This window comes from Globicephala melas, chromosome 6 (genome assembly GCF_963455315.2).
Source record: "Globicephala melas chromosome 6, mGloMel1.2, whole genome shotgun sequence".
NCBI lineage: Eukaryota > Metazoa > Chordata > Mammalia > Artiodactyla > Delphinidae > Globicephala > Globicephala melas.
In genome coordinates this window covers 106651842-106674975 of record NC_083319.1, presented here as the reverse complement: position 1 = coordinate 106674975, position 23134 = coordinate 106651842, and the positions used below count along the sequence as shown (strand labels likewise).

At 48.7% G+C, this 23134-nt stretch overlaps 2 protein-coding genes across 15 annotated transcripts in view; both read right to left on the bottom strand.

The window, feature by feature from the left end:
- The window catches only part of PRSS55 (serine protease 55), a 62179-nt gene extending 49147 nt beyond the window's left edge, over positions 1 to 13032 (bottom strand). The window contains exons 1-5 of one of the 7 annotated variants that reach the window (XM_030879164.2): positions 12259 to 13032; positions 10233 to 11794; positions 9176 to 9254; positions 8201 to 8428; positions 6376 to 6457 (exon numbers count right to left, since the gene is read on the bottom strand). In XM_030879164.2, the coding sequence (XP_030735024.2) occupies positions 6376 to 6457; positions 8201 to 8308 (190 nt within the window). In that variant the 5' untranslated portion in view covers positions 8309 to 8428; positions 9176 to 9254; positions 10233 to 11794; positions 12259 to 13032. Of the gene's footprint in view, positions 1 to 6375; positions 6458 to 8200; positions 8429 to 9175; positions 9255 to 9485; positions 11795 to 12258 lie in introns of all 7 variants that reach the window. The other 6 variants (XM_060301317.1, XM_060301316.2, XM_060301319.1 and 3 more) reach the window with 6 other exon arrangements.
- A 1178-nt stretch (positions 13033 to 14210) lies between these two features.
- MSRA (methionine sulfoxide reductase A) overlaps positions 14211 to 23134 on the bottom strand; it is a 371087-nt gene continuing 362163 nt past the window's right edge. For 4 of the 8 annotated variants that reach the window (XR_009564422.2, XR_009564426.2, XR_009564427.2 and 1 more), the window contains exons 6-8: positions 17100 to 17250; positions 14506 to 14619; positions 14211 to 14406 (exon numbers count right to left, since the gene is read on the bottom strand). Coding sequence is in view for 2 of the 8 variants with exons in the window: in XM_060301320.2 (XP_060157303.1) it covers positions 14558 to 14619; positions 17100 to 17250 (213 nt within the window). In the remaining 6 variants the exon portion in view is untranslated. Of the gene's footprint in view, positions 14407 to 14505; positions 14620 to 16489; positions 17251 to 23134 lie in introns of those variants that run through there. The other 4 variants (XR_009564424.2, XR_009564425.2, XM_060301320.2 and 1 more) reach the window with 4 other exon arrangements.

Below are 23134 nucleotides of genomic sequence, written 5' to 3'. Positions count from 1 at the left end.
GCTTTGCTTATAGCTATGAGATGGATAGTAAATCCTTGTTATGTTAAAACTCCACATCGAATAACATGAACTAACTTCCTAATATTTCATCTGCTGTTCGCTTATTCTGATAGGATATCCCCAAGAGCTTTAAAAATAAATTGTAAAGCCTTAAAAAAGCTAGGAAAAGAAAAAGTCCCATAGTCATTTTCCCTAAAATGGAAGTCCATTATGCATAGAATTCTGGAAAACATTTACACCTACAGCTCTTGCCAATCTTTAGTAATAATACTTGATCTCCACACACCTGTCACGTTCATGGTGATTTCTCATGAGAATATATCTGTGGCTGTATAGTGGGGAAGACTGTATTCAGAGTTGAACTTTATTTAATAAATTGGCCTGTCTACTGCTCAATCTTGCACATTATTCCAACTCAACATATTAGTCTGAACTATTCGAATTTGCCAGTATTAGACCACTTTTGAGCTACTAAACCAGCAACTCTGTATGGTTTAACTTAAAACTTCCTACGGTTCCCATACCTTTGCACACATTTTCTGCCCATCTAGAATGCTGTATTAGTTCCTTAGGGCTGCCATAACAAAGTGCCACAAACTGGGTCGTTCAGAACAACAGAAAGTTATTGTCTGGAGTTCTGCAGGCCAGAAGTCCAAAATCAAGGTGTTGGCAGGGTCGTGCCCCCTCGGAAGGGAGGGATCTGTTCTAGACCTCTCTCCCAGCTTCTGGCAGTTCCTTGCCTTGTGGCAGCATAACTCCCATCTCCACATGGCGCTCTCCCTGTGTGGGTTTATGTATCCAAATTTTCCCTTCTTGTAAGGACACCAGTCATAATGGATTAGGGGCCAACCCTGCTCCATATGACCTCATCTTAATTAATTACATCAGCAATGACCCTGTTTCCAAATAAGGTCACATTTTGAGGTACTAGAGGTTAAGACTTCAACAGATGAATTTGGGGAGGACACCATTCAACCCATAACATATGTCTTCTGGCCCTTCCCTAACATCATCTCTCTCAGTGGATTGACTCAGCCCAGACAGGGCTTATTTCTTCCTCTAGAGAATCTTCCCTGGTGGCCTCTTTCCCCACCCACCACACACCTGTGCTCCCCCCACACTGGGTTGGGTGCCCCTCTGCAGCTCCCAGTGATACACTTGTCCCAGTGTATTAAGGTGGTGTCTCTGCTCACATGTCTCTCTCAGATTCTAGGAGATGGAGAACAAATATTGTTTATCTCTGCATCATTCTCCAAGCCTGGCGTATAGAAAATGCTCTGTAAAGTGCTAGGTCACCTTGTGGACGAACAAATGAATGAAATATATGAACAAAAGCCACCCTGCAGCCCATCTATGCATGGGTTTTGTATTTTATGCACGTCTTATTCATAGAAACGGCTGGTCAATGTGCCTTCCTTTTCTGGAAGACATGAAATTGGTAGAGAATTAAAATCGTGGGCTTGGTATTTGCCAGGTCCTAGATACATGCACTATCTCACTAATCCAACAATATATTGATGTAAGTATTATGACTATCCCCATTTTACAGATGAGTAATCTGAGGCTCAAAGTTCAGGTCCCACTGGTGATGTGAGCTCTCTGCTGTAGGATTCTGAGTCTGTGCTTGCTCCGCTGTATCACCTGACTTGTTTGGACCAGCAGCCTCAGGTCCCTTCTCCTGAGGAAGGCCTTCAACTCTTTTTTTTCCTGATGCATTAGTGAGTCTGAGATGCCCTGATTTGCAGAAGCCCGTCTGGTGTGAGGTCCTCCCGCTCCACTGCCTCTGCCCCTGCTTCCACACGGCCCTCCACATCCCAAAGGGTTGGCTCATGGAATCATCAGGTCCTGCTCCAGGATGCCTCCTGGCTGCCTTGTCTGGACTGTGCTGGCTCCACCCAGTGCCCTATTGTGACCTGCGCATCAGGCTGGGCTGTGAGACTGCAGACACAGAGAGTGAGGCCCTGACTCGTCTTTCTGAATTGGATATGCGCAGTCTCACCTGAAGCTCCTCCATCGACTTGAGTAAAGACCAGGGCCAATGACAGGACGGAGGGACGGAAGAGCGGTGCTTCTGCTGCCAGTCGCCCTGCTGCTGCCCTGGTCACACGGCGGCCTGGCACGTAGGTCTCTCATGGTGTTCTTGGGTCTGTGCCTCTCCGGGGCTCTCTCTCCTAGGCGGCCAGGAGAATCACTTGGGGAGCTTGTTCAAAAGGTCAAGCTCTAGGATGCCGATTCTGTACTACTGGGTGGGATCTGAGGAACTGCACTTTTAATAAGGCCCCTCCAGTGAATCTGATGCTGGGGCCCCTGGACCAGACTTTCAGACCATTGCTCCCCACACACTCCCAACTTTAAAGTTACATGTGGAGAAGTCGTGTCTGCGTCTGTATGTGTGTGTTTGTGTATTTAACATCTATGTTAGGTACCAGAGTTTTCCAGAGTGAAGGGCCAATGTAAGTAAACCGTTTGAGAGGGGTAACTAGCTGTCCATCTGAAGATGCTACCTAGCCACGTCCTGCAGCTTTAAGGCCCTGTGTGATCAGAAAAAGGAATTTCTCGGCTGCTTTCTCTTTGAAAACATCCTGAAGGATCATGTGGAGCCTAACTGGTCTAATGCAAAACATAAATAATAGAACTGTAATGACGGCAGCGTCTTAATACCCACTATGGATTCATCTCCCTGAGTCCGGAGAATTTATGGAGCCTCGTGCTATGCTGTCAGTTTGCTGGTTGACAGATATCAAACCTCTATCACGTGCTGGGAGCTGTTTTAGGAGAGAGATGTTTTATATCAGAGAATGACACACTCAATTCCTACCCTTAAGCAGTTTTGCTATCTAGTGAGGGGAGGGAAGTATTAAACATAGAAATGAATAAATAAATAAGTTAATTCCAGCTCCTGTTAAATGGTATGAAGCAGATGAAACAGGCTAATGCGATGGGAGGTCTGCAGGTGGGAGGTGAGACTGTTCTAAGAGGTGGTCATGGAAAGCCTTCCTGAGATGACAAGACTTGGGCTGAGACCCATCTGATGAGAAGGAGACGTATTTCCAAGCAGAAGTGACAGCAAGTGCAAAGGCCCTGAGACTGAGTGAGCGGGGTATGTTTTAGAGGCAGAGAGGCCAGTAAAGTTGGGGCAGAGTGAATGGGAAGGGGCCACTGGAGAAAGACGGGCTCGTAAAGGCCCAGTGAGGACTTTGGATTTTATTCTGGTCACAGTGGGAAGCCTTCAGAGAGTGAGAAATGAGAGGTGCTTGAGAAAACATTCTGGCTGCTTCAGAGGATAGACTGTGTAGGAGTGGGGATGCAAGAGTGGAAGGAGGGGGACGAGTCAGTGGGCAGGACAGGATGACGGCCTGGATGCGTTTATAGCAGGGGGGATGGAGAGGATGGCTGGTGAAGGACATTGTTTGGTAAAGTTGATGGGACTGACCGATGCACTGCTCGTGGGGAGTGAGGGAAAGAGGAGACGTCAAGGATAACTCTTGCCTAAGCAAACAGACGGGTGTGGTACCATCCACAGAACTGTGGAAGGCTTACAAGAAAGATGTGGAGTGGGGTCAGGTTCCATAGTTCAGTTTGGGCCACGTCAAGTTTGAGGCACCTCTTAGACGTTCTTGTGAGATACTGAGTAGGGCAGTTGGTTAATGGGTTGGCAGCTCAGTGGAGAGGCCTGAGAGGGTAAACGTGAAAGCATCTGTATAAAGATGATATTTGAAGTCTGGCTAGGATGAGATACTCTAGCCAAAGTGCATAGAGAAAGAAGTGGTCTGAGGATTAAGCCGTGAGTTTTGGAAGAAGAGGTGGATTTGGCAGAAAAGTATGAGAAGGAATGGCCACTGATGCAGGAAGACGACCAGCAGGTACATCCTCCCACTGAAATGTTGCCCAGAGATGACCCCAGATTGAACCAAAAGTCTTGGGCAAACCTCAGACTTCTCTCTCCTTGGTCCAAACTAGAATGAAACCAAATGTCATCCCTCTAAATCAATGTGACATGAAAAAATAGGCATTAGACTGTGTTAATACTTATCTTTGTATTAAAGATGAGGACATTGAGGCTCAGAGAGGTTAAATCAGTGGCTCCAAGTCACACAGCTAGCCAATGGAGCCGACTCAGAACTTCTGACTCCAAATCTCACTCCTTCCCTCTTCACCAGGCACCCTGCCAGCTAGGAAATTTCCAGGCTAAAACCAGTGCCTTCTGCAGACTTGAGTTGTTTCCCCAATCATGCTTCTCTTTTTCTCATGGTGACCAATATATTGAAAGGGTCTTTTGGGGCAAAAAGAATTTCTGAGACACCCTGATGGTGCAGGCAAAGAGAAGACACTCAACTAAAAAGCTGAGGTGAGACCTCCCTATCTTAATTTGTTTGGTCACATCTCTGGGTCTGGATCAACCAGTCACTTGGCAAAAATCTACAGTCTGCAGTGATTTCACTGCAGTGGGATTTGCAAGGGAAGATTTCTGAACTCCCTCACCAGGAGTGCTGGCGGACCTAAGACTTCATTTGGTTTTTTATCTACAGACTATATATACAAACCCCTTAGGCTCCCAGGAACTCTCCTAAGATTCACAACCATGGGTCTCTTATTTTTCCAGGCCAGCCCCAATTCTAATTTTCAACAAAGTTGAGCCATTGAGCATGTAAAAATATAGAAGAACTTCTGGACTTGCATAAGACTTTTCATGTAAATACATTCACGTTTCAGTCTGCATGACCACTGGCAGCCTGACATCAATATCAATACAGCATTTAAACTGTTGTACTGAAAATCACATACCTCTTAAGGAAAAATTCAGAATAAGGAAGCTAAAGTTTGCTTCAATGTTTATATGTAAGAATTTTAATAAAAATAGTTATTTATTTATTTATTTTTTGCGGTACGGGGGCCTCTCACTGTTGTGGCCTCTCCCGTTGCGGAGCACAGGCTCCGGACGCGCAGGCTCAGTGGCCATGGCTCACGGGCCCAGCCGCTCCGCGGCATGTGGGATCCTCCCGGACCGGGGCACGAACCCGCGTCCCTTGCATCGGCAGGCGGACTCCCAACCACTGCGCCACCAGGGAAGCCCCTTATGTTTTATATTAATGTAATTTAAGTAAAAATGTTTCCCCCTCGTCATTTTAAACTGTAAAAGTAGAGTATTTTAGAACTGGGAAAAACCTTAGAGATGATTTTATTGAGTCCCCTCATTTTAAGGTGAGAAAACTGAAGAACCTAGAGGTAGCCTATTCCACTATAGAGAACTCTATGAAGTGCATTTTTATATTGAAAAATATACAAATTCCCCGGGCTCCCAGGGACTCCCCTAAATTAACCACAGGTCCCAGATTGTCCAGGTCACCCTCAGTTCTGTGTAATGTCCAACAAAGTGTAATGTAACAATATGGCAGAATTTTTATACTGTAAGATCTTTTCATGCCAACATATGGTTTTCACCCACTGACACTGGATCTGAGCAAGTCTGATACCACGTCTTTAAGAAAACCCTGCAGGAGTCTGAAGCCCCGACCTTTTATGTTCCCTATAATGAGGCTTCCCAACATGCTAGTTACTCACCTCTGAACACGCTCCACTTGTTAATGCTATTCTTACACCTCGAGGCCCCAGACCAACGACCGTCAAATGCTACAGTCTAGGAAGTGGAGTGCTTATCGGTCAGGTCATCTCATCAGCATCTTGTGGTTGATATTTTCATATGAAAAACTTCCAAGTCAAAGCTCCTCTCACAACCTCGAGTTTGGGATCTATTATTTTTTTTGACTGGAGTTGCAAGACTTTATTTCTAGTCCTTGTTGAGTTCAGTATTGACGGTTCATGCCCAGGACTCAGATGTGATCAGATAGTTTTCAATCTCTATTCTGTAATCTATTAAATATCAGTTCTTGCTCAGTTTTGTGTCATGATTATGCACTTTCTTCCCCAAGTGTAAGACGACTTTCTACCCATTTAAGTTTTAAAGGCATCTGTTAGTACCAGCTTGGCCTGGTATCCTACTGCCGCTCCAACACCTCCGAACCGTCAGCAGAAAATGCCAACAGATCTTGCTTTCCCTTTTGTGTTGAAAATCTTGTTCTACACAGAGGGTGGCAGGCTGCCACTGCCCACCAATCAGATAGCTCCAGGTGAAACCTTCTTCCCACCTCACTCAGAAAGCCTCCCTTCCGGGATACAGTCAGTGATCAAGGCTTTAGATGTAATATCTCAGCCAGTTTGATGTTCGCCTTAGAGAGAAATCATCCAAACCGCATACCAACATTTTAGCCAAATAAGATTCTCAAAGAATTGAGTGGATGATTTGCCGAAATACAGACATACCATGCAAGCTACGAGCAAGATGAATAAACAACTGGGCTTTAGAACCGGACATACCTGCCCGAAAGATCCCCATCTGTCTCTTGTAAGCTGAATGGTCTTCAGCAATCACGTGATCTCTCCAAGACTGTTTCTTCGTCTGTGAAATGGGGATAATAAACCACAGCTCAGAGGTTTGCTGGCATTATTAAGTGTCTCTCACACACAGTACAGAGGCTGACTCACGGTAGGTGCTCAGTAAGTGGCTCTCATTATGGAGCAAAAGATTAATATATGGGGCTTTTAAATTATTAAGCCAATTTGACTACTAATCACTGGTAATTCTGTTTAAATATTCATAAACTATTATTTTAATTATTTAAAAAATTTTCCAGAGATCCAGCATTGTTTTCTTGTATATTAAGTCCAAGATTCCCTTGTTGGCTCTGAAAATTCAAGCTTTTCATCTGAGATTGGGCTGCAGGTTCCTTACAATGTGTGGTCTTCCTTGACAGGAGCAATGGGAATCCCTCACAGAGATTACAGTTTAATGGGGGAAGTAGACTTTAACAGTTTCACAAATGCTTCAGCACTGTTGCTAGTGTCCTGAGGGGAAGGTGGGGTGTTGAGTAAGAAAGTTATACTGAGGGTAGCTGGTGTAATCTTAAAAGGCAAGGAAGGAGCTAAGATTTGAGGGATACACAGGAGTTACACAGGCAAAGAGGAGCAAGACAGATGAGGGAGGAGCCTGTCTTTCTGGCAGGAGCATGGGGAAGAGCCCCGAGATGGGAAGAAGCAGAGCACTTCCGGGGAGCTGAAGGGCCCGGGAAGTCGGAGGAGAGAAACCCAAAGGCAGAGATGAGAGGCAGCAGTGGTGGTGACTGGTGGTGGTGCCGATGTGCAATGGCGGCGGTAAAACGTGTAGTGCTGAGTGGTGTGGTTGATGGTGACGTGTGGTGGGGACATACATGGTGGCGAGGCTGTGTGGTGATGAGGTTGTTGGCTATATGGTGTGTGGTGATGGTACCATGTGTGCCGTAGAGACGCTTTGAATAGATATACCTCTCAAATGAGACTCTTCTGTGAAATATCATGAATGTCATGGACTTTTCTCCCCAGGTATAAGTATGGTTAACACTTAGGCAGTTTGCCCAGTGGTTATGAGAACAGACTCCACAGACAGACTGCCTAAGTTCAAATCTCAGCTTAGTCATTTATTAGCTGTTGGTCTTGGCCAGTTGTCCTAACCTTAAACTTGCCTTTGTTGTCTACCCTTTAAAATGAGATGATGATAATTTCAACTATCTTGTGAGGTTTTTATGAGAATTAATTAATTTAGAACAGAATGGTGCCTGGCAAGTAGTAAGCAGTCAACATTTTAGATTTTATGATGTTTATTGTTTCCCATTACTCAAATGATGTTGGAAACCCACTAGAAGCTGTCAAAACAATCCTATCACATAGGAAATGCCAAAATTTAAATTTCTCTCAAGGTGCAGCTGGGATGATCTTTAGAATTAAAACTGGGTGAAACACGGTGGTGTGCATAAATCACAACCGAAAATGCAGGAATCAGCTGGGAAAGGAGGGGCTGGTCAATTTCCCTTGGGCTTCCCCACTAGGGTGCAAGAGTAAGATCCGGCCCCAGGGCTCGTGGCTGTGTGCCCTTCCTCACAGGCCCTCAGACGGAGACCCTTCCAGGAGACCCTTCCAAGAAGCACAACTACGGTGAAGGCACCCAAAAGCACAATCTCGTAATTGTGGTGCCCTTGGTAGGTGTGCAGGGTATTGTTTTTGTTTGACGGATCTCCCACCTGGTAGTAAACTGGCTGAGTCACTGCTGTCTGTGTGCTGGGGGGTGAGAAAGGGGCATCATACTTAAGTGTCTTCCAAGCCAACCAACCTTGACTGTTGGGCGCTGGGTCTCTCCTCCCTCTTCCTTCTTTCTGCTCTTAGTGAAATGTGGCCAAAGGATAAACAGTTCTGAGAAGTCAGAAGCTTTGGATATCATAGGCGGGGTGCCTGCAGATATTGTAGATTTCCCATGGCAGACGCGTATCCTTGACAGTGGGAATCATCTCTGTGGAGGATCGATCCTCAGTGTGTGGTGGATTCTAACTGCAGCCCATTGCTTCAAAAACAAAAATAAGTAAGTGTTGCAGATAGAATTTTTTTTTTCATACCAGTGTGGTAGAATATTTGCCCCGACATGCCTATTATTCACGTTCATCAGCCATAAAACAAAATACCAGGAGGGAGACACCTGTGTTAAATATCACACTTTGCAGGTGGAAAGAAACCGTTCTCCTCCTAGGGTGTTGCATGGCTTGCTGTGTGGGACCTACATTGCAGAGCAAATGTTCCTTGGGCTTCTCAGCATTTTGCCAGGTGCGTGTAGTCCTGGTCCAAACTCCTAGAGTCCCTTCCTAAGCATTTGCTCTCACTCAGGGAGAGAGTGGGCTGACAGAGATCACGGAGTTGGGGAAATCATAGAAGGATTAGGCCCTGAGGGCAGGGTGCCAGGCCCGGCTGCATGGCAGAAGGTGCTGAGTCCCAGTGTACAAGATATTTTTGCAAAACTTCCAAGGTGTCTGTGATATCGCCAGTCAGCTTTTCTTGCAAATCAAGTCCCTCAATTACTTATGCCATAGTATGGCTTCCCAGACATTTGTTGATGAAATTTACAAGTGAATTTGCCCAAGCGAAGAGCTGTCAGGGCAAGAGCTGGCTGGCCAGAGGGCAGGCTAGGCACTCAGGTCAGGCTCCTCCCCCCTGGCTCCGTGTCAGGTGCAGAGCCGCAGATGCTCTCAGGATCACAGTCTCACACGAGTGCAGGTATTTTCTCCTAAGGCTCACCTTTCACCCTCCCACCACTTACCTATTTTCTCTTTCTTTTTTTTGGAATAAGATCTACCTTGGAGGTCGTACATGGTAAAGGAAATCTTGACACCGAAAACCTGACAAAGATAAAAGTGGACAAGCTAATTATTCACTATTATTTTGACAGCTGGTTCTACATTAATGACATTGCTTTGCTGTTGCTCAAATCCCCACCGAACTTGGGTGTCAAGAAGGTACCCATCTGCCTTTCAGAAGTCACTGACACAGAGAGATGGAGAAACCGCTGGGAGACTGGATGGGGCACTACTAGTAAGTTACTATAGCCCAACGGGGAGGTGGCGTGGCACCTTGGCTGAGGTTTGCAATGAGAAGCAAAGTCTGGAGGCTCTGCTGGCCTCAGGAGGTCAGCCTCGTGGACCTGGGCGCTTCCGGTTCTCAACTAAGGTCCCACGATGACCCTTCTGCTCAGTCCACATGGGAGCCATCCTCCCTGAGCGCACGTAGCAAGTTTTAGGTCCATGTTGTGAAACAGGAACCCTAAACAGGGCCTCAGGGAAAACCCAGGCAGAGGTGTTCAGAGGCTTCAGGGTGGCTTGGAGGAATGTGGAGGGACATACCAATGGGAAAAGGGGCTGGGCTCTGGGAAGTCCACGCCAATGTCAGCCAGAGCAGCTCCGTTCCAATTGATGGTGCCAGTTCTGCCCCCTGTGATAAAGGGCTCTGTGGCTAAAATCTCTGAAACCCACAGGTCCAGGCCAAGGAGGAGGGGATAAACCGAATGTAAATTTGTCCTTCTAGAGTTAACCTGTAACCTACTCCTGCCAGTTTGCCCAGCCAACCCACAAAATGGGGTCCTTTTGTCTTCCTTCTTGGTGAATGTGACTTTCGCCATAATCAACAGAGCAGGAAAGATCATATTCCACTCAGTACTGCTCTTCCAACGAGGCACCCAAATGGCTCTACGTGGATTCCCACGTGGTCCCAAAACTCAGAGCTGTGTTAGATTCCTCCTTGGGAATTGCCCTTAGAAGCTTTTCAATAGCTTCGCAAACAAGGCCACCTTCTTAACTTAGAGTTCCCCATGCTTCATTTACCTCATTTTCTTTGAAACTCCTCTATGATTCAGGCAGTGTTGTAGGCTCCGGGGAGTCAGCAACATACAAAGAGGAACACATCCCCATCTTCGGAAGTGGACATTCTAGGAGTTGGGCTCAGCTAGAGCCCACAGGCAGTGAACTCCTCAAGGACCCCGACACAAGCTTCAAGCCCATCTTTTTGTGCCGTGGGTCCCAGGACAGAACTTGTCATCGTGGGTTCTCTTTACATCCTCATGGATTTGAATGAAACTCCTTTTTAGGACCCTTGCTGGAACCTGGCACCCTTGGCAGGGTGAGAAAATGGTTCACTGAGGCTGAAATCCAGTAGAGACCCAGTCCTAGGAGCTCTTGATTCAGAGAGGGTGGGCTCAAGAGTCTCCCGGACACCCCTCCTACCCCCTCCTCACCCAGTCCAAATCTGGGTCATTGCCGGGGCCACGGAGCAGTTCCCTTGTTGTTGAGGTGAAAAGACATGATGTGGGTGGGTCCTCCAAAGGGACCACGCTGAGCTCAGGGTTCTTTCCCCATCTGCTGCTTCTTTGGGTCAGTTCCTAAGCGAAGTATGGAAACAGTGCTCTGGAAAGTCAACATCCAGCTGATCGACTGGGAAACATGCTTCCCCATGACGCCTCTGCTCACGACGAGCATGCTGTGCGCCGGGGACCTTCAAGGTGGGAAGGACACCTGCAAGGTAACATAGCTGCTCCATGGTCTGGAGAGGGGCTGACCCAGAAAGCTGGCCAGCAGTGCCAGGCTACCTGGCTGCCTTCTTTCTCCTCTGGATAGGAGGTGGATTAAAATAACAGAAACGTGGGCTTCCCTGGTGGCGCAGTGGTTGAGAGTCCGCCTGCCGATGCAGGGGACACGGGTTTGTGCCCCGGTCCCGGAAGATCCCACATGCCGCGGAGTGGCTGGGCCCGTGAGCCGTGGCCGCTGAGCCTGAGCATCTGGAGCCTGTGCTCCGCAACGGGAGAGGCCACAACAGTGAGAGGCCCGCGTACCACACAAAAATACAAAAAAAACAACAGAAACATGCTCTCTCCCAGAGGCCAGAAGTCCCAAATCAAGGCATCGGCAGGGCTATGCTCCCTCTGGAGGGTCTAGGGGAGGATCCTTCCTTGCCTTTTCTGGCTTCTGGTGGTTGCGGGCGACCCTGGGCGTTCCTTAGCCTGTAGGTGCAGCCCTCCGGTCTGTACCTCCATCTTCACAGGCCTTCCCCCCTGTATGCGTGTGTCTCCTCTGCTCTCTTCTGATAGGAATACCAGTTATTGGAGTAGGGCCCATGCTAATCCCATAGGACTTCATCTTAATGGAACTAATTACATCTGCACAGATCGTATTTCCAAGTAAGGTCACATTCTGAGGTTCCAGGTGGACATGAATTTGGGAGGGATGCTCTGTAACCAAAGGCCGGCTGTGCAGTCCAGTGGTTAGGGCTGCAGGCTCCCTTAGCTTCCCTCCCAGCTCCTCTACTCACCGCCTGGAGTCCCCTCTGTGCCTGTGCCTTTTCAGATTTCCCCATCTGTAAAATGGGACTACTAAGAGTCCTCCTAGGACTGCTGTGAAGATAAAATGAGTCAATACACAAAAGCATTCAGAGGAGCATAGTGCAGAGGAGGGTCACAGTAAACACTACGAATATTGTTTTCTCCATCATCATCTCTTACATCTGTTCAGTGCTCAAGAGCATACAAACTGCTTCCACAAATACATCAAACTAGCTCTAGGAAGCAGGCCTATTTTAGATGGGAAAAGGAGGACCAGGAAAGCTGACAGCCTTGCAGAAGACATACCAGCAAGGTCAATTACAGACACCAAGTTCCAACCAAGGCACGCTGACTTCAGGGGTGAGAGCCATCTTTTGGGTTCCAATAGAAACCGGGCTCCCAAGCCAGCAGCCCAGCACGGCCCCGTCCAGATGTGCCTGGTTCATCCACCACAAAAATGGTGGGAGCCGCCGGGGAGTACAGGCTTGCCATGTATTAGGGCCAGGCATAGTGTTTTATAGGTGTCATGTGCTTACCTTCACACCGTGGTCCTGCGGGAGAGGTACAATCACCACCAGCCTAAAAATGAGCCTCGAAACGCTGAAGAAAAATTTCACATTCTCTCAACCACGTATTCACCCTGGGATCTGAACCAACGTCTGTTTGGCTCCAGAAATTTAAATTCTTAACTGTACGTCTTTCACGTAGATCTCATCATCCCTAGAGAAGCGAGTGTCATTCTTCATTTTAAAGCAAGGTCATGGGAATTTCCAATGACTTCAAAGAACTGGATGAAGAACAGTTTGGTTCAAAGGAAGCTGATGGGCACAGCAATTTGCTCATGATAACAATCTGGTTTAAAAAAACCAAATAAACCCACACCCTATTTGGGGGACACTGTTGTTTGTTTTGTATTTTTGGCGTATCATTAAATAGTGCTTCTTTCTGACTCTTCTATGTGTTACTTAATATTTTCAAAAATAGATCTTCGTAAGCTGTGAGACACTATGTACCGCCTGATTCTATTTCTGTAAAATAATAATGACGTATTTGCATACATGAGGATGTGGAAAGTTACATTTGGCTAAAGAGTTGCCTCTGCATGGCTGAAATTAGAAATGTGGTTTATTTCACCAGTACACAGTAAAGAAAATTCCAGGGGTACAGAGGGGTGTACAGTGAAGAGGAAGTTTACCTCTTATAATTGTTCTCCTGTTCACTCCCTAGAGAAGCAATGTTAACTGTATCTTACCTGAAAATTCTTCTTATACACAATCGTGTGTGTGTGCTTATATATAAATTTACTTATATAACTATGGGTATTCTTCATGTTCTTTTCCCATACCCCAGTTTTCCGATTTTTTGATGAAGATACATTCTTCTTTTTTTTTTTTTTGAAGATACGTTATTCTTTAATAGAAAATTTTAAATGGTCCCAAAGGTTTGGGGGTATGAAAGGTAGTGGATCCCTTCATTTTCATGTCAATGACGTCTGCTCCACCTGTGCTTGTTTGGCAATCTCTTCCGTAATGCTTTAAAATGTGTAAATTGTTTAAAAATTGATGTTTTGTGTTCTGTATATACAGTCTGTACGCCTGCTGTCTTCAACCAATGACCTAGTATAAAGCATAATGGATTCTGGGTTTCAGTTTTTACTTTTTGCTATCGTAAACAGCACAGGAAGAGCAAAATGAGGTCTTTCTGGGGAAATTGAAAGAATTCTGAAAAAACAAAAAAGTGCTTAGAGGCAGAACGGATTAGAAAAGCACTCCTTGGTATATCAGAATGAATGCATGTCACAGGATGATGATGATGATGGATATTTATTTTTTGACCAAATTGTCATTCATCACCATTGCTTTTGACCAAACTGTTCGCTCCCTTTTCTGACAGTCACAGAGCTGGGAGTATAGGCATGTTGTTGGAGAGCCCATCAAAGGTAGAAACATCCACCCATCCTCCAATGACACCAGAAGTGCTTTGTGCCTCGCGCCAGGCGCCCACCCCTCAACAGGCTGTAAGAGCAACTTGCCACCATCCCTTCCACTCCCAAACAACTCTTCTCTCCTGGGGTGACAGTGGGGGGGCCTCTGGTTTGCCAGGAGAAAACCAACACAAGCAAATGGTACCAGCTGGGCATTGTCAGCTGGGGAGTGGGCTGCGGCCGGAAGAAACTACCTGGAGTATACACGAAGGTGTCTAGTTATCTGTCATGGATTGAGAAGGAGACGAAGCTGTCAAAAAGGCCCTACAAGCATGAACCGGACTCCAGGGAAAGTTTGCTTCTATCACCCTGGGCCATCTTGTTACTGTATTTTGTGATGTTTCTATTATCCCCATGATTAAACACTGCATTGCCTCACAACCAAGTGTCCTTCTCAGTCTGGGGGGTAAGGTCAAGGGTGGGGTGCAGGTTGCGAGGAGGGATTCTCATATGAATAGCTGTGCCTGAAATAATCATATACCTATAGGAGCGCTTCAAATATACCTGGGACCCACTCAGAGGCCTATGGTTCCCCTGGGACTCAGGCAGGTCACCAACTTCAGCTTGAGGCCTCTCCAAAGTTTGGGTGGAGCATCTTTCCACAGGGAGGGGTATGCCAAGGATCTCTGAAACAGAAGGCCTATTCTCTCCCTCTCTCACAAGCAGATATCTTCCACAGCTTCTTTCATTTCCTTTGCTCCTGCAATGAGAAACATTACAGCTCCTTGCTTCCCCTTCATTTGTAAGCTCATCCCTGAGACCTGCAGACTTGATCTCTAGAAGGGTCCTTGTTCTTTACCTTCCTTTGCGTCTACCTGGTTCAGAGCCTCAGTACCTGCTGCTTTGGGCTCTCAGAGACCATGAGTAACAATGCTGAGATTCACGATCAGGAAATCACTGACGAAGAAATGTCCTAGAGATGAGGTGGGAAAGAAACACACAGCTTATTGGTTTTTCTGTTGTTGTTATTGAGTTGTATGAGCTATTTGTATATGTTGGAAATGACGCCCTTGTCAGTCCAATCAAAAAATAGGCAGAAGACCTAAATAGACATTTCTCCAAAGAAGACATACAGATGGCCAACAGGCACGTGAAGTGATGCTCAACATCACTAATTATTAGAGAAATGCAAATCAAAACTACAGTGAGGTATCACCTCACACCAGTCAGAATGGCCATCATTAAAAAGTTTACAGATAACAAACGCTGGAGAGGGTGTGGAGAAAAGGGAAGCCTCCCACACTGCTGGTGGGAATGTAAATTGATACAGCCACTATGGAGAACAGTATGGAGGTTCCTCGAAAAACTAAAAATAGAGCTACCATATGACCCTGCAATCCCACTCCTGGGCATATGTCTGGAGAAATCTCTAATTTCTAATAGGGGTGCATGCATCTAATAAGATGCATGCACCCCTATGTTCATAGCAGCACTATTCACAATAGCCAAGACATGGAAGCAACCTAAATGTCCATCAACTGGTGAATGGATAAAGAAGATGTGGGGGGTGTGTGTGTGTGTGTGTGTGTGTGTGTGTGTTTGTGTGTGTGTATGTGTGTGTGTGTGTGTATGTATATATATATATATATATATAAATATTACTCAGACATAAAAAAATGAAATAATACCATTTGCAACAGCATAGATGGACCTAGAAATTATCATACTAAGTGAAGTAAATCAGAAAGAGAAAGAAATACCATATGATATCACTTATATGTGGAATCTAAAATATGACACAAATGAACTTATTTACAAAACAGAAACAGACTCACAGACTTTGAGAACAAAGTTAACGGTTACCAAAGGGAAGGGGGGTGGGGGAGGGATAAATTAGAATCAAATTTTTTAATCCTATTAACATGTCCTTAGAAGACTCTGCATGGTCTGGCTCTTCCTACCTCTCTGAGATACTTCTCCACAATACCTTCCTCATTCACACTATTCCAGCACCACTGGCCTTTCTGTTTCTCAAACACCACAAAATCCCCCTGTCTTGGGCCATTTATACTTCCTGGTCCTTGTATTTGGAAAGCTCTTCCTTCAAGCAACCACAGTGGGGATGCTGACAGGGATTAGGGATAGCTACTCCACTTAAGTATTCTCGAGGTGTTTAGGGCACAGCAGAATTCCAAGAGGGAAAAGAAGGAAATTGGCTATATCCAGGGGGAACCATGTCTTATTTCTTAGTCCATCTCCTGCCCCCAGAGCTCCGCTCTCCTCTCCCAACTCGTGTGTCCGTTTCTCCTTTGCATTGTTCAGATCATTCAGTTCTCAACTTACGTGTCACCACCTTACAGACCTCACCGCTTCACCACCTCCCCTAACCAGCGTGGCTAACACAGCTCTCAACACAAGTCCTAGCACCCAGACACAACTTAACATCTTGCCCTGTTCCCCATCTTCCTATCATTTCTCAGGACCAGCAATTATCTTACTTATTCATGTGTTTACCTGTTTATTGTGTACTTCCCCCACCCCTGGTCTTGAATATAAAGACTCTTTAGGGCAGGGATTCCATGTGTCTGCTCTCTAGAATAGCCCCTGATGTGACGGCTGTAATTGGCATGTTGAAAACAGCTATTATTACTAAAGTTGCAAGAAGCTAGAGGTGTACCTGTTTTCTAAAGATTTCAATCAGATTTCCTGTTTGGGGGAAAATGATTCTTAGGACTTTTTCCCTCGCAAGCTCTTTGAGAGCTCTAAAGTTTATCTTGCAATACTTAGAAATATCCTACCTAAACAAGTAAAAGACAGATGAGATATCAGACAGTTTGTATTATTAGACTGTAGACTTTTATTAGAACAAGCACTTCTCATAGCTGTGAGCAAAGCATTAAAATTCATCAAGCTAACTCACATCTCTTCTCTGCCACGAGGAGGGCCGAAAAGAGAGAGAAAGCCCTTTACACACGTATAGGATCAGCTGGGCGAAGTATTTCAGTGAATGATGCATTGTGGCTATAAATATTTGCAAATTTTAAGGCACTGGAGGGCAGGAGGGCTTGTGAGGTGGGACAGGGCACAGATAAAGGACGCCCTATCCCCTCCAACGATCTCCCAGCTTGGTTCCCGCGGCAGGCACCCAGGCACAAGAAGGGTGAACACTGATTATTCATTATTCTCGTTCAGACACCAAATGAGCCAAAAAATTTCACAGCTCTCCTCCCACCATAACTTATTAGAAGATAAATTACGTGTTATCAGCTTGCCACTGCACTTCATGTAAATTACACCTCAATAAAGCAGACTTTTATGAATGCCTTTGTGCACTTCAAAAAGCACCTGATGGTGAATGAACCACAAAAGAATTGCCTGATTTGTTGGAAGCATTTTTGCTGTGACCTCAAGGGCTGAACATGTGGGGAGAAATTACTTTTTACTTTTTAATACCCAGCGGGCAGGACACTCCGGTGCCCCCGAGGCCGCAGTACCCGTTGGGGATCTTGCTCAGGTACTGCTGGTGGTAATCCTCTGCGTAGTAGAAAGTCTGTCCCTCGCGGATGTCGGTGGTGATCAGGCCAAAGCCGTGCTCTGACAGAACCTGTGGAGGGAAAGGCGCCATGAGGACCCGAAGCGCAGGGATCCCAGGAAGGAGGAGGGCCAGGAGGTCAGGATGGGAGGGGCAGACACGTGGCTGGGGGTGCGCAGCGGTCCTTGGGGCCCGGGCTCGGCCACTTCCCTGCTGGGTTATTCTGGGCAGCCATCTCCCTTCGTGTGCCCCAGGGTGCTGGGGTCTGAAATCCGGGTTGGGTTTGATTGGGTTTGGTTCTGACTGTAAGTTATGCTCTACCCTCTACACCACCTCTGCCCCCGTGGGTGTCGGGAGCCCAGGTTTGGGCTCTGTGGGTCTGTGTGAAGCCACCCTGTTTCCAGGGGAAGCAGCAGGGCCGTGTGGCTCCCTGGCTGCCCTGGGGAGGCTGGGGTCCCTGAGGGGATTGGCGCCTGGCTGCGGTGAGAGGGGATGGTGGGGCAGGAGGGGGCGGGGAGGCTGCACAGCACCCAGCGCCGACCCCTCTGCCCCCTCACAGGCTGGACAGAGGACCCCCCTCGCCGGCTGTGGCTCTGGGCAGCAGGGACCCCGCCAGGAGGCCTGGAGGGCAGGGGCCACCTGGGGTCCGGGCTCTGCCACTCCAGGCTGGAGCCTCTGGGGAGTGAGGGCAGGGGAGGACGTGGCCTGAGGGCCTGGTCGGTCTCTCACCGCCCTCTGTGACCCAGTTTAAGGCCTGGTGGCATCTGCTGCCAGGCAAGGAACACATGTAAACACCAGTGGGGGAGGAGAGCGGAGCTATTTGGGGCAGGAGACGGATGAAGAACTCGTCATTGTTCCCCATGGATCTTAGCCCGTTTCCTTTCCCTTTTGGATTTCAGCTGTGCCCTATTTCTTTCCTGGTACAGGCTGCTCGGGGTATCTGAGCGCAAGGCAGCAGAGACGCGACCCAGGTTCACTGATTCCATTTTGGACAGGGGTGCGTGGCCGAGCTCCAACTTGTGTTTTCATGATGGAACTGACCAGGCTCTGACCGTCGTTGGTCCATTTAAGATGACGTCCTCAAATCGGCACAGCACAGGGAATCCAATTTAATACTCAGCACGAGTCCCTGATTTTCCCTGAGAACCTTCACCTTTTTCCTAAATGTCCGCCCAGCCCTCTGCGCCAGAATGAGGCTGACTGCGGATCTGACGCCAGGCAGACCCAGGAGGGGTAAAGGAAGGATCCTGACTAAGGCGGGCGGGTTGGACCCCGCAGCTCAGAGGCGGCCCGTTCCCTTACAAGGGTTAGACAGGAGAATGGCGAGCCATTCTGACTTCAGTTCTGGCAGTTCTGTGTAAACGAGCGATTATCGAGGTTTACCACATGCCACGCTCTGGGTTAACTTCAGCCACACGGCAGCCGGCTGAAGGAACTATTGATGCTATTATTATCGTCCATATTTAAAAGTCTGTGTCCGATACTGCGTCTTGGCCCCTGACACCCTCGGCTCGCCCTGCTATTGCATTGGCTGCAAGCTGGGAAAACGCATTTCTGACATGCCACCGCCTGCCGCGCCCCGGTTGAGATCCCGCCGATGGGAGAAGGGCACGTGACAGCTGGCGGGTAAATCCGAGGAGAAGCTGTTATCGGCCGGGTGCAGCTGTGGGGATGGGCACGAGCACTGGCAGAGGGCAGACCTGGGGCTCTGACCCCTGTGCTGTGGGCAATCAAAGCCATCGCAATGATTTCTAGCCACTTCTGTAACTTCTTGGCCTCCTGAAACCCAGAGGTGCTGTTCCCTGACCTTCACTCCACCAGCCTTTCAAATGATTCTGGAAGCACCAAATTCCCTTTGTGAAACCCGCCCCGCTTAAAATATCTCCAACACTTTCTGTTTCTGTGGTGAACCGCGACGAACATGGCATTTAGTGCCAGGAATGTTTTCAGGAACCAGAACCTGCGTGAGCATGAGGACCCGAGACTGGTTAACTGTCTGGGTAGACTTCGAGTCGGGAGTGACCTCCCGGCTAGTCCTCTGCGCGGGCCTCCTCCCCACTCGCCGCCCTCCCGCCTGCCCGCATCTGTCTTCTTCACAAATGGCCATCCTCCTGGTACAAACAAGGACGGCCTTCCCGAGGCCCTGGAGGCCGCAGCCGCCGTCTCCAGAAGCTTCTTTTCCCCGAGGTAGGGAGGCCGGTGCCAGTGGGCGCTATTGCCTTGCTACCCTCCCCCTCTCACGCCAGCTCCGAGCCACCCCTGCCCACGACCACCGCAGGGCAGCATCCTTCCGTGAGCAGCGGGAAGGGAGGTGTGGGGAGGGGGCTGCAGTACCAGAAACCACCACAAGATGGCAGGAAAAACCGAGAATAAAAAGCGATGAAAACCCGCAGGAGACAGACCCACACGCTGCCCTCTTGCACCTCCCATTAGGCTGGGACATTCTGGCCACGTCTGCTCTGCGGTGGACGTCGCCCCCGTGCACTGGGCCAGCAGCGTCCAGGCTGAGGCCTCACTTAGCACGGGGCTGTCCTCAACCTCGCTCTGAAACTGGGGAAAGGGGACAAAAGCGCCCAAAAGAAACTAGATGTACAACAGAGGAAGTGGGAAAACGAAAACCCTATCTTGTCTCTATTTCCCTCCTTCCCAGAGCTCCGGCCCTCTGCTTCCTCACTTGCATCCGGAGGGACACACACACACACACACACACACACACACCCCCTAGAGCTGCTGGGAGAGCCGGCTGCTGGTAATAGCTCCTCCTTAAACCTTGATCCCTGGGAGAACCTGCCGGCCCTTCCCTCTTCCTGCTGGGTCCCACCCCACCTCAGCCTCACTCTCTCCCCGTTCTCTAGCTCTTTCCTTTCCCTCTCTGTGTACTATTTTCTTGGGTCGTGTTGACCCCTACATATTTCCTGAACATTCCATTCCCTTGCACACGACCTCCTTAGAATGTTCCCTCTTCTCTACGGCACGAACTCCTACCCACCTCTCAGGACCCAGGTCAAATGTCCCCACCTGTATAAAACCTTTCCTGATTCATTAGGGCTGAAGTTAGTCCATCTTCTAGGCTCCCACGACACTGCCACCCCTTATGGCGCTTGAGACATCGCATCGCAATTATCCACTTCCACTCCCCTCTGGCATTACACGTGCTGGACCGCGTGCTCCTTGACAGTATGGACTGTCTTGTTTCTCTACCTCATCTCGGAGCATAATGTATCAATATAAGAAATGAGTGAACGAGTCTTGGGGATCTCTTGGCGCTCCTCTTAACCTTCGGGCTTCCACCTGGGTCCCTGCTGCTGCCTCAAGCCAAAGCACCTCCTTGGGGACCTGGGAGGGGGCAGCGAGGAGGAGCTCGGGGACCAGGAAGCTGAGTCTGTCCGTCCCCTCCTTGTCACAGACTCTCGGCCAGTTTCCCAGGGCGGTTTACTCTTTAGACCATGCGTTGCAGCGGCCGTGTCCGTGGAGAGAGGGCCAATCATCTTCCACAGAAGGATGGCCTCAGCATCACCTGCAGCTCCTGAAAAAGCCCTTTCACTCTTTGGAGGCGGGGGTGACTGAGGTGATGGGGGTGGTGGGCAATGAAGACCGGGTTATAGATGGTCCCTCTGGCCCCCAAAGTCCAGTGGTCAGTCTGGCCTCATGCCCAAGCTGTGCTGGTGCTGACGGGTGCACCTCAGTCTCCAGACCCTTCTCCTATAGCATCTCCGTACGCCAGGTCCCCAATCCGTTACTGGGGCTGTCGTAAGTAATTTGTGACTGATAACGGCTACGTCGTTGTTTGTAACTTACTTTTCCTTCATGAATTAGGGCAGATGGAAGGCTACCCCGATCCTCGCATCATTCGCGCTCACCTGCCCACTCGCGTGGGAGGGAAGGGAGTGTCGGGAGAGCTAGAACACGTGTGGCCTCCCCCATCATCCACGACAGGGACCACACCGATGACAGGCCGTTCCTGATTATAGAGATGATGAATCACATCACCCACAGAGGTTCCTGGTATCTTATGAAGAGGAGGCTGTGCCCGTGAGGGTGGGCTGCCCACAGGAAAACCCACAGGAAAAGCATGGCAGATAGACTTGAAAGCAGCTGCAGCAAACACTCTGGCCTCGAGCACAGCTGACCTCTCAGGATGAACCCCTAGCCTGGGGACCCCAGGCTAGTGGGCCCTGCCTCCAGACCGCGCTGACGTCGCCCAAGGAGACTCTGTGACCTTCCTTCAGACTCTACAGAGCCACGTTTGAAACGGAGTGCAGAGCGTGAGGTCAAAGTGACCCCCCCCCCCGGATGGCTCAAACCCCCGTCAGATGCCTCCAGGAAACACGCTCTCTCGCTGGTCAACCCCCAGGCCCAACTCATCCTTCGTCACTCCAGGCTCCAGGGCTGCTCACCCACTGCCACTCAGAAGGGCAGCCCTGCACATCCGCTTGCTCTGCCTGTTCCCTCACCGGGACCAGCCCCCGAGGAAGAGCCACTGGGCCTAACCGCCCCCTACGCCCAGCCCTCATTTTTCTACCTTCCACTCTTGTTGACGCCAAAACAGTTATCTAGCTCTCCTTGTTTGTTGCATTTTTATTTTTATTTTTGCTGATTTTTAAGAAGGAAGTAAGTGGGGTCTAACGTGAAATAATGCACATCAGTGTGACACCTGGTTCAGAATCTCTTGTGGGAGGGTCACCTAGTGGAACTGATCAGATGCTTTTCTCACAGACTCTTACCTCACCCTTTTCTTAGATGGTCCCAGGAAGCCTCCTCTGCCTTTATTCTCTTATCATTTTCTTCCTGGAAGCAGCTTTTCTATCTGTAAAATGGGCACGATACTTCCCTCAATGTGCTATGATGAGAGTCCAAGACGGCGCAGAGCATCCTGGCACATTCTGACTACGTGGTAGTCCTGACCTACTTTCCCATCAGTGCCCACCCTGGGGGAAAGGAGCCCACCATCTTGCCCTCCTTAGGCAGGCCTTCATCTCCACCCGCGGGCACGCCCTAATTCTACAGCTGCACAGCCCATCTCTGTGGAGCAGGAAAAAGAGGTGGGGGGTCAATAAGCTGGGGCAGAGCTCCCAGCTCCCAAGCGGTGTCTCCAGCCCCAGCCTGTGGAGGAGGTGGCCAGGCCGTTCCCTTACAGATGTTCTGCCAGCGGGAGTGTCCTGGACCCAACCCACCCTTCCAGGGCTGCCAGCAGGAAGCCTTTCTTTTAATAAAATTAATGAACACGTGACCTTTCCACTTACTGCAACCCGCTAAGAAGCTCACTGTTAGCGTCGCTGAGATTCTCCAGGTGCCCAGGGATACAAAGCGTATTGTGTGGAAACAACAGACTCTGAGGCCACACTGAATGTTGCCTGGAGGCCACAGCAGTGCAGGCCATGCTGGAGCATCAACAGGTAGGGCGAGAAGTGTATCAAGGCAGAGAAGCAGCCTCAATCCCAAGTCCTTGTGTTCGTCCTGAACTGCAGTGTCTCCAAAGGGCTTCCGCACGCACTGTAGTCCATGCGAGGCTTTCACTGACCGAAGAGGGGAGAATTATCCTCTAATTTCTCAGCGGAGGACACCAAAGTGCAGGCAGAGCGGAGGCTTGTCCAGAGCCACTCATCAATGACAGGACGAGAACGTGTCTCCTGACTATTTCCAGCACTGCTACAAGACCACCGTGGCCAGACGAAGGAGCTACCCTCCCCTTAGAGAGGGACAGGTCACTATTTCAAAATATCCAAAAGAGACCTAGACACTTATATTTGGATCATACTCTCCCCACCCTGCTCACATCCCTGGACCTCAAAACATGTGACATATTTCTTGGTCACCTCGCTGGCTTTCTTTAAAATTGTGGGAAAATACACATAACTTCAAATTCTCCATCTTAACCATTTTCAGGTATACAGTTCAGTGGTGTTTTGTACATTCACATTGCTGTGTGACTAGTCTCCAGAACTTTTTATCTTGC